This window comes from Sebastes fasciatus, chromosome 6 (assembly GCF_043250625.1).
Source record: "Sebastes fasciatus isolate fSebFas1 chromosome 6, fSebFas1.pri, whole genome shotgun sequence".
Taxonomy (NCBI): Eukaryota; Metazoa; Chordata; class Actinopteri; order Perciformes; family Sebastidae; genus Sebastes; species Sebastes fasciatus.
In genome coordinates this window covers 7,797,865-7,814,120 of record NC_133800.1, presented here as the reverse complement: position 1 = coordinate 7,814,120, position 16,256 = coordinate 7,797,865, and the positions used below count along the sequence as shown (strand labels likewise).

At 39.3% G+C, this 16,256-nt stretch overlaps 2 protein-coding genes across 3 annotated transcripts; both read left to right on the top strand.

Moving 5' to 3' along the window:
- Window positions 1-1,804, top strand: sprb (sepiapterin reductase b). Its single transcript, XM_074639830.1, is given in 5 exon segments — window positions 1-99; window positions 628-683; window positions 685-854; window positions 990-1,277; window positions 1,650-1,804. Coding segments are annotated over 5 exon segments (768 nt in total).
- A 3,565-nt stretch (window positions 1,805-5,369) lies between these two features.
- Window positions 5,370-14,997, top strand: smyd1b (SET and MYND domain containing 1b). 2 transcript variants are annotated; one of them, XM_074637452.1, is made up of 10 exons: window positions 5,370-5,659; window positions 6,683-6,859; window positions 9,106-9,319; window positions 10,344-10,474; window positions 10,652-10,690; window positions 12,176-12,371; window positions 13,879-13,971; window positions 14,065-14,228; window positions 14,353-14,521; window positions 14,678-14,997. In XM_074637452.1, the coding sequence occupies exons 1-10, from the start codon at window positions 5,538-5,540 to the stop codon at window positions 14,840-14,842; spliced, it is 1,470 nt and encodes a 489-aa protein (XP_074493553.1). In that variant the 5' UTR covers window positions 5,370-5,537; the 3' UTR covers window positions 14,843-14,997. The 2 variants fall into 2 exon arrangements, with proteins under 2 accessions (XP_074493553.1, XP_074493552.1); XM_074637451.1 differs by lacking the exon at window positions 10,652-10,690 and having other exon boundaries at window positions 5,400-5,659.
- Window positions 14,998-16,256: the final 1,259 nt, after the last annotated feature.

Here is a 16,256-nt window from a genome sequence, read left to right as displayed (position 1 = left end):
ATGTCAGACATCAACCCTACAAACCCCAGGACTCTGGGACGGGGGATCTGTATCATCACAGGAGCCTCCAAGGGATTCGGACGGGCACTGGCACACAAAGTAAGTGAGCAACTTCTAGAAAGAAAGTAAGATAAGAAAACTAGAATTACCGCCTTGTGGTTGTATGCCTCCACCAACCAGTCAAGCTGCAGTTTACATCCATGTCTGTCCAAAATGTCATCACTTCATCATCTTATCCTGTTGATCTTGTGTGAAATTGTGATAATTAGCATATTAATTGTTGAGTTATTGTCAAAAACGTGTTTTGTGAGATCACAGTGACCTTGACCTTTGACCACCGAAATCTAATCAGTTCATTCTTGAGTCCAAGTAGACATTTGTGTCAAATTTGAAGAAACTGCCCTCAAGGTGTTCCTGAGATATTGCTTTCATGAGAATGGTCACAATGACCTTTGACCTTTGACCACTAATCTCTAATCAATTCATCCTTGAGTCCAAGGGGATGTTTATGTCAAATTTGAAGGACATATGGACAACCCAAAAACATAATGCCTCGGGCCAAAAAAATGATGATGTTTGACGCCTGTTAAAAAACAAGAAACAAACAAATATCTTGTGTCTGTCCAGGTGTCTCGCTTTCTGGAGCCTGGCTCTGTCCTCCTGCTGGTGGCTCGCTCTGGGACTGCTGCAGGAGCTGAAGGAAGAGCTGCAGAGCTTCACAGGGGAACAGCAGCTGGTGGTTCACTGCGTAGCTGTGGATTTGAGCACGAGAGAGGGGGTGAATGAAACCGTCAGGGTGGCGAGACAGGAAGCTGTAAATGAAATAGATCATGTGCTTTTGATCAACAATGCTGGTGAGTCTTAAATCACTGTCTATGTTGAAGTCTGTCACCACACAGCCTGCTCAATGCTGATTTTGTCTGCTGATCTTTCATGTATTTCTTTCCTCCTCTCTCTCTCTCTCTCTCTCTCTATCTATCTGCCCCTAGCCTCTTTGGGCGACATTTCCCAGTTTGTGTGTTTCACCGACCCCGATGAGGTGAATTCCTATCTGTCCCTCAACATTAGCTCTGCTCTGGCGCTGACTGCAGGCATCCTGCAAGCGTTTTCCTGCAGACCGGTCCTGCGATGGAGCGTGGTGAATATCTCGTCAACGTTTGCACTGCAGGCCTTACCGTCCTGGGTGCTGTACTGCACCGCCAAAGCAGCCAGGAAGATGATGTTCGGGGTGCTGGCTGAGGAAGAACCAAATGTCAAAGTCCTCAGCTACTCTCCAGGTGTATACAATATTATATACAGTATTAACCAGGGGTGTATAAATAGAAATATTTTTTATAGTAAAAAAAAAAAAAATCATTGGAGACAATACATTTTTTATTTTATTTTTTTTGTATTATTTTTAACAAGGACAATGCACATTAATCAACATCACTGTAAATGTGCAGGTGTTAAGGTCAAAATGTACGGTGATTCTTGTGCATCAAATCTGGAACTATTTAGCTTAACTGGTAGCCAGCATGTAAGGTTGTAAAAGGTTTGAGAAAAGAAAAGAAAAGAAGCTGAAAGAATGTACATCCACATTCTATATATGTAATATAGAACAACATTTGACGTGTTTCTAACCAGCTAATCCTTCTGGTTTCCTTCAGGTCCAATGGACACAGAGATGCAGGAGGATATTCTGAGGTTAACAGGCGTCAAACATCATCTGTTGCCCTGCCAGGAGTCTGCGGCCAAGCTGGTGAAGCTGCTTCTGGACAATGACTTCTCCTCGGGAGCACACCTCGACTTCTTCGAAGTGTGATGTCAATATGAGACAAAGGGGAGAATAAAGTGAAAATTATTGAATGTCACTACCTTGCTAAAGTTCGATAGACAGACGCATGCTCTCGGCTGCTGCTCTCTAGTGACAGATTTAAGTATAGAAGCAAATAGAACACAGTAGAGTAGCTGCATGTAGGGTATTTTAAACAGGATACATGCACAAAAATGACTATGCATAGTACAATATATAGAATACAATAATTTTAAATATTGGCAAATGCTTTTATAAGTGCGCTGTTTGAAGGCCTCAAAGCTTGTGAATGTCCTTTAAAGGGGAACGCCACATAAATGAAGAATTCCAATATGTTATTTCCATGGCCTAGGGAAGTTCAATCAATATTAGTGATCATGAGCTACTCTCTCTCTCAAAGCCAGAAACCACAGAAGTAAGTCTCAAACTTGTGATGTCATAGGGTATAAAGTGTGGCGCTACTCCATAGACGATGAATGGGAGGCTGATTTTGTGGACGCACAGAATGTTTGTTTTCTGTTTTGTATCCAAATGAACTTTATTCTATTGTAGTGTAGTGAAACAGAAAATGTTCCCACATACATTCCCCTTGGTGTTCTCAGTGTCATCTAGAACATCTTTTCCCATTCATTGTCTATGGAGCAGCTCCACACTTTATACCATATGACACATGACGTTTTAGCAGAGTTCTCCATGTTTACTAATATTATATTTAGGACTGTCAATGGATTAAAATATTTAATCGTGATTAAACGCATGATTGTCCATAGTTAATCACAATTAATCGCGCATTTTTTATCTGTACAAAATGTCCCTAAAAGGGAGATTTGTCAAGTATTTAATACTCTTATCAACATGGGAGTGGGCAAATATGCTTGCTTTATGCAAATTGATGTATATATGTATTATTGGAAATCAATTAACAACACAAAACAATGACAAATACCATCCAGAAACCCTCACAGGTACTGCATTTAGCATAAAAAAATATGCTCATATCATAACATGGCAAACTGCAGCCCAACAGGCGGCAACAGCTGTCAGTGTGTCAGTGTGCTGACTTGACTATGACTTGCCCCAAACTGCATGTGATATCATAAAGTGGGCATGTCTGCAAATGGGAGACTTGTGGGTACCCATAGAACCAATTTCCATTCACATATCTTGAGGTCAGAGGTCAAGGGACCCCTTTGAAAATGGCCAGTTTTTCCTCGCCAAAATTTAGCACACTTTTGGAGCGTTATTTAACCTCCTTTCTGACAAGCTAGTATGACATGGTTGGTACCAATGGATTCCTTAGTATTTTTAGTTTCATGATGATGCCAGTATCTTTAAAGCCTGCCACAACCTAAAAATCACATGTTGCGTTAATGCGTTAAAGAAATTATTGGCATTAAAATGAATTTGTGTTAACGCGTTATAATGTTAACTTTGAGAGCTCATATATTATAATATCTTGGACAGTCTTAGACCATAGGAATAACATTTATGAATTTTGAAAATGGCCGTAGTTCCCCTTTAATTCTGTTGTTTTGTAATCAAAGATAGATTTATTCATCAGAATTGCTCTTATTTGTTTTCTCAATTGCTGTGATATTGTGTTTGATGTGTGATTTTGTCTTGTAAATCAATGTCACTACTTCATATTATCCTGTTTTTTATTTTTCTAAATGTAAGAATATATCTATGCATGGCCCAATTCAAATATTTTTAATTAATTAAGCTTGTTGCTTTTGCAATTTATTTCTGTTGTCTTATTTTCGTTATCTACTTTTTTGTATTTGTTGCTGATGTAAAGCATAATGTTTAGCTCTAATTACTGTAAATGGTCTTTAACCCAACTGTTGAGTGAAATTGCACGTTTTATTTTAAATATATTGAACAGAATTTTGCATCTAGAAATAACTTTATTAGAATCATCATATACAAACAGGTACATACATGAAACATGACCTCTGTATGTAACCCATCCTAAGCATTAGGAGCAGTAGGCTGCTGTGAAGCACCCAGGGAGCAACTTGGGGTTCACAGTAGGCTTTAGCTTGTGAGCCACAGACACCCATTATTGGTTAGGGTTTCAGATCACTTTTGTATTTGGACAAACTTAAGCCCTTTACGTCAAACTGTTCATTAACACAGCACAGAACTTTAATTGACTGCTGTAGTGCTGCCACCCCATATAAAGGGCACATGAGGTGGTTTGGCACCAGAAAACATTAAAAAGGGATGAAGAACCAGGTTGATAAGCAGGAGTAGTGCAAAAAAGTGGCATTTATTAACAAAAAGTTTACTGAAAGAAAGGACCAAAAAAAAGACATCCGAGAGATTCAATAAAACTACATTTAAACTGAATCAAAGAACACCAAATAATAAAAGAAAGATCCCCGGCAGAACAACAACAATCCTACTATATGAACCCATAATGCAAACAAACTAAACTACCTTTTGTCATTTATAAAGTATCAAATAAACTGAAACACTGGACTGAAATTAATAATTAAGCAGACACAAAAACACTGTTTATATTGGGGAACAGGGCCTAGTGAAAAGGGAGAAAGGCAACCAACTGCTAATCTGAAAAGTTACGTGAATATGCACATGTAATATATCTATTCATAGATTAGTCTTCGTTCTTTGCAGTCATCATGGTCATTTTAGAAAAAGATCACTCTGGTGTAAAAATAATCTGGATACAATGCAGGCCAGAGAATACAACTGAAACCTTGAACATTAAAGGGTTAGTACAAACTTTGACAAACTGTGGTCTTTTAAGCACTGCCATACACGGCAAGTAGAAAAAGTTCAGATGAAAATGTGCGTGCACATATCATATGAGAGATCTTTAGTATACTATATATATGTATGTATATGTACTCTGTACGTGTGTGTGTGTGTGTGTGTGTGTGTGTGTGTGTGTGTGTGTGTGTGTGTGTGTGTGTGTGTGTGTGTGTGTGTGTGTGTGTGTGTGTGTGCGTGCGTGTGTGTGTGTGTGTGTGTGTGTGTGTGTGTGTGTGTGTGTGTGTGTGTGTGTGTGTGTGTGTGTGTCTATTCTTCATTGTAGAGTACTCTGGGGACCTAAACCTGGTAATCCACCCATGCTGTGGGGTCTGGGTACATTCTGGGGACACTAAAGCTGGTCCATGTCATATCATATGCTGTGAGTACAGAGAGAGAGTAAGTTACAGAAAGCACCAGAACAGAGTAGAGAGTTAGATCAGCTCTGTTTCTGTCAAACTCCTCACAGCTGTCTCACGTCACTGCAGATTCTTGATAGACAGCCCCAGCTGAGGGACAAAAATAACCCTCAGGGACAGAGCACCTACCAATTCATGATCGGGGGTGGGGGGCATTTTTGCCAGTTAACAGAACAAAAAAGTCAAAAGTGGGACCACAAATTCAAATAAATGTAAGAATCTGAGAGAACGACAGTGAGTTTCAGTCGCGTTACTTTCAGACGAGGTTGTTGGCTTTATTGACTGGACAAAACATTTCATTTCTCAGTGGACTAATGATACAAATCACCATCAACCCATTTTCTGTGAGTGTTGGTATAGTTCAAGAGGACGGCTATTTTAGTACCTCGGGTGAGGAATGTGCAGTTGTCATTGAAGAACACAGAGGGCACGGATTGGTCTACGAGTTCCTCAACTACTCTATCGCTGCATTTAGCTTCTCTCCACCACTGAAACGCTCATCGGTTCAACACCGACTCATCAGCATCTCAGGACCTAGTGCTAGAACCATGGAGCACGTGGCAATATTTGACTCACCTGGAAAAGGAAGGGGTCTGAAGGCTGCCAAGGAGTTTTGGGCTGGAGACGTCATTTTCGCCGAGCCCAGTATTGCAGCTGTTGTATTTGACAGGTACAGTGATGACGCAAGTTGGGCATGTGGTTGATCAATGGTGGGGGATGTGTTCATTCAGATGTGGTCATTATGGGGACATTTGGGCAGATGAACAATATTTTTTCTCTAGATTTACAATTTATCCACAATATCTTTCCTGTTTTGGAAGGCCATAGAGTCTGATTTTACTCTGGTTTGATAATGAAACAAGAGAGCTGTCATTTGGATGTAATGTCATGTGGACAACTGTGCCTCCATTGTAGACAGATCATCCTCAGGGGAATATTTTTACTGTTACTGTAACTAAAGAAAAGCTGGTCACATGAAAGAACATGCAAACACAAATTGTGACTGCATTTGTATCTTTCAGACAATAATGCTCAGTTGTATTAATCTTTAGTGCCAACATTTCTGTGCGCTTTAAATTATGATCTTTAAGGGATAATTTGAAAATATCTTTATACTGTATATACAGAAGCTGTTCTGTATGAGAAAAGGATGTGAAAATCCAAGAAATATAGTTTTATATAACATGACAGGCCAGACTTTACTGTCAAAAGTAATCCTAGTAGTATTTTTGCTGAGGAAGACTGAATGTTGAGTTGAGAATATTTTGTGATTGCCATTAGTTATTTTATTTCTATTTTATTTTTATCTTTATTTTTATTTTTATTTTGGGGGGGGGTATTATTTTTTTATTATTATTTTTTCTAATTAATGTTTTGAATTATGTAAAAAAAAATGTTAATAATTGTCAATGCATATCTTTAAAACCAATTCAATCTGATCACAATATAAGAGAATATTTTGTGATGACATTATATGATCTGAAAAATAATATAGAATCAATTAATTTTCATGCTCATCTGGAAGATTAACTTCAAAATTCATAAAAAATAACTTACTATAACAGAGCATTTGGGCACCTGTAAGGTAAAGCCAACACTCTTCCTTTGACAACTATCTCTCAGGCTATTATATCTACCGTATGCATGAGCTGTAATATATGGATCATAACATCTTCCATCTCTTTTTCTGCAGTCAAGCAGAGCGTATTTGCCACAGCTGTTTCCGCAGTCAAGAGAAGCTGCAGAGGTGCGGCCAGTGCAAATTTGCTCACTATTGTGACCGAACTTGCCAGCGTGCCGGGTGGGCCGAACACAAGCAGGAATGTGCTGCCATCAAAGCTTACCACAAAGCGCCGAACGAGAACATCCGGTAAGTGGAAGGAAAAGGAAACAGGGAGTGATAAAAAGTTGACACTTGCTTTTAGATTTTTTTTTTTTTTTTTTTGTGGACAAATCATAGGTAAGAAACCCACACACTAAGAGAAATACTTATTTTCTACAGTGTACTATTGGTACTCCATCCTACTAAACTAGAAAAGAAGAGGCTGGTTTGGTGCAATGTTGACTTTGATCAAGGAAACATGAATGCGTAGAGCCACATTCCATCTAATTTCCCTCAGGGGGTTTTAAAATCAGTAAAGCACACGACACTTTCTGTTCTTTACGACCCTCGCTTGCTTCGGATAGAGAAAAACTCCCCTCAAAAAACCTTTAACAGGGAAAAAAAATGGATATAAACTTCAGAGCAACTGCGGAGGATTCTTCTTCCAGGACGGACTGACGTGCAAAAGATGCCATGTGTGCAGAATGGACCAACACAATAAAATTATTTTATAGACAATACATATTACAAAATGATACATAGAATGTGAACATATTGATGAAAAAGATGGATCCAGGAGAATGTCAAGCAGCTTCCAGGTGTCGCCAAACAGAACCTAAGACCTGAGAAACACAGATACGTTTTGGACACATCTAAAACACAATGACCCCCTCTCATTACCAAGCCCTGCAGTGCCAAGAGATGACGGTCCTAAGGCTGAGTTTACAAACCTGCTCCACAAACACGCCAAGGCCTCAGGAACAGAACGTACTGTACCACCAATTAGACTCAACCAAATGACAACACAGTTAAAACGAAAATACATCACCTATTGGCAAACACAAACAACAGTACAAAACAAAATACAATGCTGTCTGACACTAAATTGACATAGACCATAGCAGATCATTTGAGCATGGTTACTGATCTACAATTAAAAAGAACCTTGACACAGTACAGACTGAGTGAAACCTGAAACAGAGCTACACTTCCTCACCAAATGAGACAAATATAAAAACATTATATTTAAAAAACATTTTTTTAAAAAGAATATATTTAAGAACCAAAGGTTTTCTACAGCTTAGATGAAGATACATTGACAGTCCTACTGGGGGAGGACACCAAGAGCTGTGAGCTGGCAGCAGTAAGGCCACGATCAAACTGCAGGCAAAAGTGGCCAAAATCAGTTTTTTTGTGAACATGTGAACAGCACAAATCACATGAAGTCCAATATTTTCAATTCAGGCCTTTTTTATGCGGTCCTAAATTAGATACAGCTCCGATTTTTTTTTTGCAACGTGACCTCAGTCTGAACAGTCATATCAGAATTCCTGCAACTTTTACGTCACTCTAGATCGACATTTGTCACAATTCTGTGTTGTGAAGCCGTTCACATCACGATCCCACCACTCCTGGCTCCAACTTTGCATCCACACACACCTCTGTACCTGAAGTAGCAGCCACAACCTGTTTTCATTCCCATGGCGTCAAATACCGAGGCTGTCACGGCCATCAGCGTTCAGTACCGTCGCACAAGGCAAGCGCCGGTATGAAACGCACTGGGCGTTCCATTAACTATAATGTAAACCCATCTGCAGCAACAGTAAACGCTCAGAGAAAGCGCACCGGGAGTGGGTGAGGTGGATGGGTCCAACAAACACAAGGCTTTCATCTAGAAGACCACTGTTTGTGTCCCGTGCATCACGTTACAATAAGCTGTTAGTTTGTGTCACATGTTCACAACGTTCAGGGTCATTTTCGCTGTACAAACGGAGTAGTTTTAAGCCCAACCATGTAGTTCTTTCCTAAACCTAACTATAGTTGTTTTATTGTCTGATCCTAAAGTGATGGGAATGGCTTCACAACTTCACAAAGGTAATTATAGTAGTTTTGATGCCTAAAATAAAGTGACAAAGCTACGGTATGTGACGAATTGAGATCAGAACGTGTTGGCAACCGTTGCTCCACAAAAAGCTACAAGTGTCTCTTTCTCCTCGTTCTCATTTTCATCTGCTCAGGAATTAGCTGGCTTCCACTGCACATCCACTTATGAATGAAAGTGTAAATGCTGACTGACTGACAGTGGCCTCCATGTACGCCAGCGTGTCGTGTGTGACGTCTTTGTTATTGTCTTTTGGGCGTGTCAGTCGGTTCAGGACCGTGATCAATTCACACTGGAATCTGATATTGGCCACATTTAAGAAATAATGTGAACAGTAAAACATCACTGTGTGAAACCAAAAGTCAGTGTTGACTAATTTTAATTAACGTTTTTTTTTCTTTCTTGTGGTCAGTTTGGCGGCCCGCATCGTGTGGCGCCTCGACAAAGAGGGGAGCGTGATGTCCGACATGCAGCTGACCACACTGGAGGAGCTGGAGGATCACATTGCTGACATGCAACAGGACGAGTTGAAGGACCTAAAAGTGGACATCCACAACTTCCTGGACTACTGGCCCCGGACCAGCAAGCAGCACATCATTGACGACATTTCCCATATTTTTGGAGTGGTGTGTTATCCCTTTTTTGACCATCCCTCCGTTTCCAAGTTGTATTCCAAATCAGGGGCTAGTTTCCTTAGAGGACAGAAAGATAGTGACCTGAACTTGCCCCTCTTCACCAAATTAGACTGGTCAGCCTCCCAGAGACCAAAACTAATGCATTCAGTCGTCCTTGTCAACTGGTAAAATCAAATATTTTCCAATTTCCCACCAGCACAAAGCAGTAAAAATGAGTGGCATGTTCCTTCATACCTGAGTTTACAGCACAAACTGTAATATTGAACTTTAATAATTGACGGACAGCTGGAACTCGATATGCTGGGATAATAGTAAATGTTAAACATTCACAAAAGTTATATCAATCTGTGAAATCCTGCGCCTAGCAACATGTTAACAGAGTTTATACATCCTACATGTGATAGGCCTCATGAGTTGACAAAAACTGCCCAAATTAACCTTTAACCAACCCACCAGCGCTGGTAAAATTAAAGATCTACTGCTTCAAATTCAGACAAAAAACAGGCCCCAGTTCTGGGGTACAATGGAACAATCTGTGGTTTCCAAACTTTTTTTTTTATCTTGTGACAAAGTGAAGCTACATATTACATCAATAAGAGCTATGTACCCGTTTAATATTGCTTAAATTGAATAGGTGTGAGAGGCCTGAAGTATTCTACAATTAAAAGTCAGTTCTGGAGAGAAAGGTCAGACAGAAGAACATCATTTTTGTAGCAGGAATGTTTTATTTTCTTATTTCAGATCCTGTTTATCATCTTGATATACCTCAGATTTATCGTGTGACTTTATGTACAACAGTGGGAACTACATACTGGTTTAATACAGCCGCGGCTGTAGTCTTCAGCCACTTTTACACCGCTTTATTTTTGTCCTTTGACCCTTAAAATAAATGAGCTGAAGCAAACAGTTAAAAATACTTCTCAACGTGCACAGGTTGCACAAATTATTCCATTATTTTTCTCCTAAATGTTTAACAGCTCTGTGTTCACATTGATATTTGCCGTCTTTCTCTCAGATTAACTGTAACGGTTTCACTGTGAGCGACCAGAGGGGCCTTCAGGCAGTGGGAGTTGGACTTTTCCCAAATTTGTGTCTGGTGAATCATGACTGCTGGCCGAACTGCACCGTGATCCTCAACCATGGAAAGTAAGTCAAAAAAAAAAAAAAAGCCTCTTTAGTTTCTATTTGTACGAATTATTTTTGTATTCAGCTTAAATTTAAATTCATTAAAATGAAAAAGTTTGTGTGCTGTTGCGTATTGTGTGTGAATGTGTGTTTGTAAGGTTGCATTTGGTGTAAAACTGCTTCCTGTTTGTCTTTCAGTCAATCGGCTGTGAATACTATGTATCATTCTCAACGGAGGTGCGTTACCTCAACCTAAAGTCTTATTTAATAGAGACTACGACATACTCAACATATCATTACGCATAACCGTCATCCTCCCTCCCTCTCCATCCATTGTAGACAATACAAGTCTTTGTCAGTAGTGCCCTGTAGTCTGCACTGTAGGTTTGACATGATTCAGTTTTCACATCAACATGTCAACATGCTATTTGAATGCTCTAACCTTTATTTAAAGGCTGGTATGAGTTTTTCTCTGCACATTTCTTCACCTGCTGAAAGATCATTTCTTTAGCCACAGACATTTATCTAACTGTTTGTCACTCGTGTGCTGATGGTTTGTCACTTTGTGTGTGTTTGTCCATGTGTGATGTCTGTCCATCATGCCAATGACACAGGTTGCTGTGTAAGAGTGTACTAGAAGCTTCTCTCATTCTTAACAACTTTCATTCCTATTAGTTCACCTCTAACGCCATGTAACACCAGGCTAAAACATGACAAAAAGTATATTTCCATGTAAATATTACTTTTCTTAAGCTAAATATCTATAATTATTTCATATTTAAGCCTTTTATTACCATTTTTGCTGTGACATTTACTACATGTGGATAGTTTTTTCATGCATTTTTTAAAGGTAAAGTGTGTAGGATTTTGCGGCATCTAGTGGTGCGGTTGCAGATTGCAACCAACTAAGTACCCTTCTGCTCACTCCTCCCTTTCCAAGATTGCGGTAACCTGAGCCGCCGAGTGCAAAACCGTGGTAACGCCGTTCACCTCGCTGAGAGGCCGTCCTTACTATAATAATACTACTTTAGGGGCAACAGAGGTCAGACAGCGGCTGGCCGTACCATGGTTTTGCACTCTGCGGCTCGCGTTACCGCATTTTCACAAGTGTGTCGGAGAACTACGGTGGCCTTCAGGTAACAAAAAATATACAAAGGGCTCTCTCTAAAGCCAGAGGTTTCTGTCGGTTCTGGGCTACTGTAGAAACATGACGGTGCAACATGGCGGACTCTGTGAACAGAAGCCGCTCCCTCTGTAGATATGAAGGGTTCATTCTAAGCTAACGAAAACACAACGATTCTTAGTTTCAGGTGATTATACACTAATGAAAACATAGTTATGAATATTATATTACATTTCTGCTAATAGATCCCCCGAAATGTTACACACTGTTCCTTAACTGTGGAACTAAATCAAATTAGGAAATTAACTGAACAATAAATGAATGTAATCTGTCCAGACATGTACAAAAAAATGCTGCTGCTTTATACTTAACACATGAATTCCTTTAGATGTAGAAAAGTGGTACATTCACAAAATGAGTGAACTGAATTTTGGCTTAAATGTGAAATAATCTTCATTAACATCCTTCAATCCTTGAACTGGATTGACTGAACTGAAAGCCACACGATGGAACAGAGTTTCACCATCAGTCAAAAACTGTAACTGAAAGACTAAATGAATCAAAGTCTGTTTGTATTTAATGATGTTTCTCATCCTCAGGATCGAACTGCGCTCTCTGGGTAAGATCGAAGAGGGAGATGAGCTGACGGTCTCGTACGTGGACTACATGAATTTGTCAGAGGAGAGACGAAGGCAGCTGAAAACACAATACTTCTTTGACTGCACGTGTGAGCACTGCAAGAACCACATCAAAGATGACCTGAAGTTGGCGGGATGCGAGGTGGACGGAGTCAAGGTTTGTGTCTTTGCATACTTTTGTCTTTGTGTTGATTTTAATGTTGCTTTTCAAGAAGCTAGAGAATGATTTTATAGTGCAGAAGGCAGAAAAGGACCAAACCCTCTCACTACATTTAGTACTGACACGGGCGATAACCACAAACGGGAAACATGAGAAGCAGAGCCGCGGGGACTATTTAAAGCAAAGATAAGCTTCTAAACTGTGTGTAAGGGCGTGCATTCACACGTGAGAGGTAAAGAAAAAGTACTCAATAATTTCAATAACTTCAAAGAAGTAACCGTCTTTCAATATTTTACCATATGCCAGGAATTATCTTTTCTATTTTATGTTATTACTGTATATAATTTACATTCAATTTCCCATTACATACATGACACACTATAATAAAGTGTAGTAATCCCATGGCCTTAAATGATATGGCCTGACATTATCTTAAACTGTGAAACACACACACACAATTAGAGTAGATAGTATGTGTGGGTCAGTTATTAATAGCATGTGTCAGGAACTATCAGTAGGAAACAAGTGTAAGGAGTTTATTACTTTATTTTAAACCATATAACTCTGAGACATTGACCCAAACTGTTATCTGTCAGATTTGGCTGTCTGATAATGACCATAATACCTGTAACTATGAATTGTCTTTTAATCATATATGAGAGGAAATCTAGTTTGTTATTAGTAAAATAAACATTCAAGTCTTGGACAGGGCCCCTTCAGCAGGTCAAAGGTCTTCTTAAGATAAAAAAAATAATAATCAGGCCTTCGCCTCAGAGCCGAGCCAAGATTTTAGCTGGAGCCTCTTACATTGCAACCAAGTCCACCACCAGTTATTGTCTTCATACACTAACACAGAAATTGCTGCATAGTTGTATGTCTTTGAGATTAAGCTATGCAGAACACACTTATAAGCAAAACTGTATTTGTTAAAATGATGCCGTAAGTTATTCCCCAAATGCCTGAATGGTCTTTCCACCTTTCCCTAATTAATTTATGGTGGCTAACTATGTATTACCAAGAAAATAGGGCCTATTTAATAGGCTACAAAGTTATGTTGTTGTGGGCCTTTTTGTAATATTTTTGAAAAAATAGTATATTAGTAAAACAATAGTAAAAGTCATAAATTTAGATTATTTTTTTTTCTTCCCTCATTTGGGGCGCCCCTATGGATGGATGGCGCCCCTAGCATTCGCCTATACCGCCTACGCCTAGGGCTGGCTCTGCTTTGTCTGGACCAGGACAAAGTTAAAGGGGACCTATTACACTTTTGTGCTTTTCCCCTTTCCTTTAGTGTGTTATATAGTTTTTTGTTCATGTAAAAGGTCTGCACAATAGGTCCTCTTTAAACTGTGTTGTCTAAAAAAGTTAATGTTTTTCTCTCTAAAAAAAAAAAAAAAAGCACCTTTCATGGTATATTTCATTGTCAGTGTGTTAATAGTCAATGAGTTGTGCAACAGTCTTCGATACTTTCATTAAGATTTGATCTCCCATCTTCACCTCTCAGCCTACAGAGGAGCAGGTGAAAGAGGCAACAGATTATTGCTATCAAATGCTGGAGAAGATGGACAAGGCTCGACTAAGTGGCAACTACCATGAGGTATAAAATCCCCTACCACACCAAATAAAAAATGTCTTCCAGCGCTCAATCCTACCATGTTTTGTTTTTTTAAGAGTAATTTGTTCTCTTCAGGTGATAAAAACCTGCAAGGATTGCATAGCGAAGACGGAGCCCGTTTTGGCCGACACTCACATCTACCAGCTGAGGATGTGGAGCACATTAAGTGAGGTGCAATCTTACTTGCAGTTATTCCTTGATGCTGCAGAATACTCTCGCAAAATGGTGGATGGATACACGTGAGTACAGAGATATCGTTGTGACACACATGCACGTCTTTATCCAATAATTAAGAAAGACTCTCCGGTGGGAAAACATGAAGAAATAAAATATTAAAATGAGTCAAATCTCTTCCCCTGACAGTAAACTGTACCACCCGAACAATGCGTCTCTCGGTATGGCTGCCATGCGAGCAGGAGTGACTCACTGGCAAGCCGGGGAGATAGAGGTCGGCCACGGGATGGTCTGCAAGGCCTACGCCATTCTCATGGTCACCCACGGCGCAACACATCCCATCACCAAGGACCTGGAGGTAAACTCCTTATCATCTTAACATCTGATAAGCTTTTCTTCGGCTCTGCTAAAATGTTATATATAGGCAAAATGTTAGTTAGAGGAACAGGTTACAATCCTTCACTTATGGGTGAATATTTTAAGCGTTGATGTGTCCCTCCTGATGTTTCTACAGTCGATGCGTGTGCAGACGGAGATGGAGCTGAGGATGTTCAAGCAGAACGAGTATGTTTACCACAGTATGAGAGAGGCAGCTCTGAAGAACAAACCGATGTCCATGATGCAGGAACCTTCGTCTGTGGAGGAGGGAATCAAGAACCTCTTCCACCGGAAGAAGTGATTAAAAAGATCCAAGAAAAAAAGACATCTTATTGTTTACGCTTGACAGTTTTCCGAGTGTTGATGTGTGTGAGTCTACACATTTAGTCACATGATCATTTTCTGTTTCACTCACTTTTGTAATTACGCTTTTCATTAAAAAGATGTCACATCAAACTTGTGCATATTGTTTTCAATATTCCAAACCCAGTGGAACTACAGAAATGAATCATAATGTTAAGAGAAAATAATTTTTTTTTTTAAATATGCAGTGCAACTACCTGTTGCTTATTATGCCATCAATCCTTCAGCCATGCTCCCTGATGTAAGATACATTTTAACCAGGTTTCCACAGGTTCACTTTAAAATTACAGGTCCTTAAGTTACACTAAATCATTTTGCTTCATGGTTATGGTTCCATTTTGTACCAGAACATGTAATTCATTACCAGTATGTAATACTTTAACCCTGAATAAGGCAAAGTTTTGAACCCCACTACCCGCCCAAAAATGCCCCCAGCCTTCATAAATGTAATAAAAGTGATTTTTCATTGACAAGATTTGTCTTTTGTTTGAAAGACAATTCAATCTGTTGCACTCCATTTTCAACATGCCAACCCAGTGGACTATAGACATCCTGTTGCATATCTGTTTGAATGCACTTTGTCCAGAAAAATATGGTATAGATTGTTCCAGTATGTTTGCACAAAGTGGGTAGTATTATGGACAATTTAACAAGAAAAGCAAGTTTGATATTGAAATTATAAATGATGGAAATGGAAAAAATACCTAAAATGTAAAGGGGGGCACAAAACATGTTCTAATTGCATTCAAATCGTATCCAATTGGGAAGAGCTGGGACAGAGGCACCTCAAGGGGAGACAACCCAGGTGAAAAGAATAAAAAAAATGATACCATGCGATTTCCCCAGTTGATTACTTACATTGAGATTATTTTTTGTATTACAAGTTTTCTGAAATTTTACATTTTAATATGCAAATTATCTAATGCTAACGTTTGGTGAATTTCTGAAAATCTGACACAAACAAAATGTAGTAAAATAAACACCTAAGTGTATATTGGATGTTTTCTTTCCACTAGTCTGAAAGAAAACCTATGGAAGGTAAAATAGCTCTCGCATTAAAGTGGCAGTAGGCAGTATGTTTTTGGCATCATTGGGCAAAAATTCCATAATAACCTTTCAGCATATTGTAATTCATGTGTTCTGAGAGAAAACTAGACTTCTGCACCTCATCATGGCTCTGTTTTCAGGCCTTAAAAAATCTAGCCTGTGACAGTAGACTTTGGCCAATCACAGGTCATTTCAGAGAGAGCGTTCCTATTGGCTGCACTCCGGTCATGTGACCGGTACTTGGCATTCCTTCAAGCCATCTCAACATGGCTGCCGGGTCACAAACTTTCTAATTTTACAGCTAA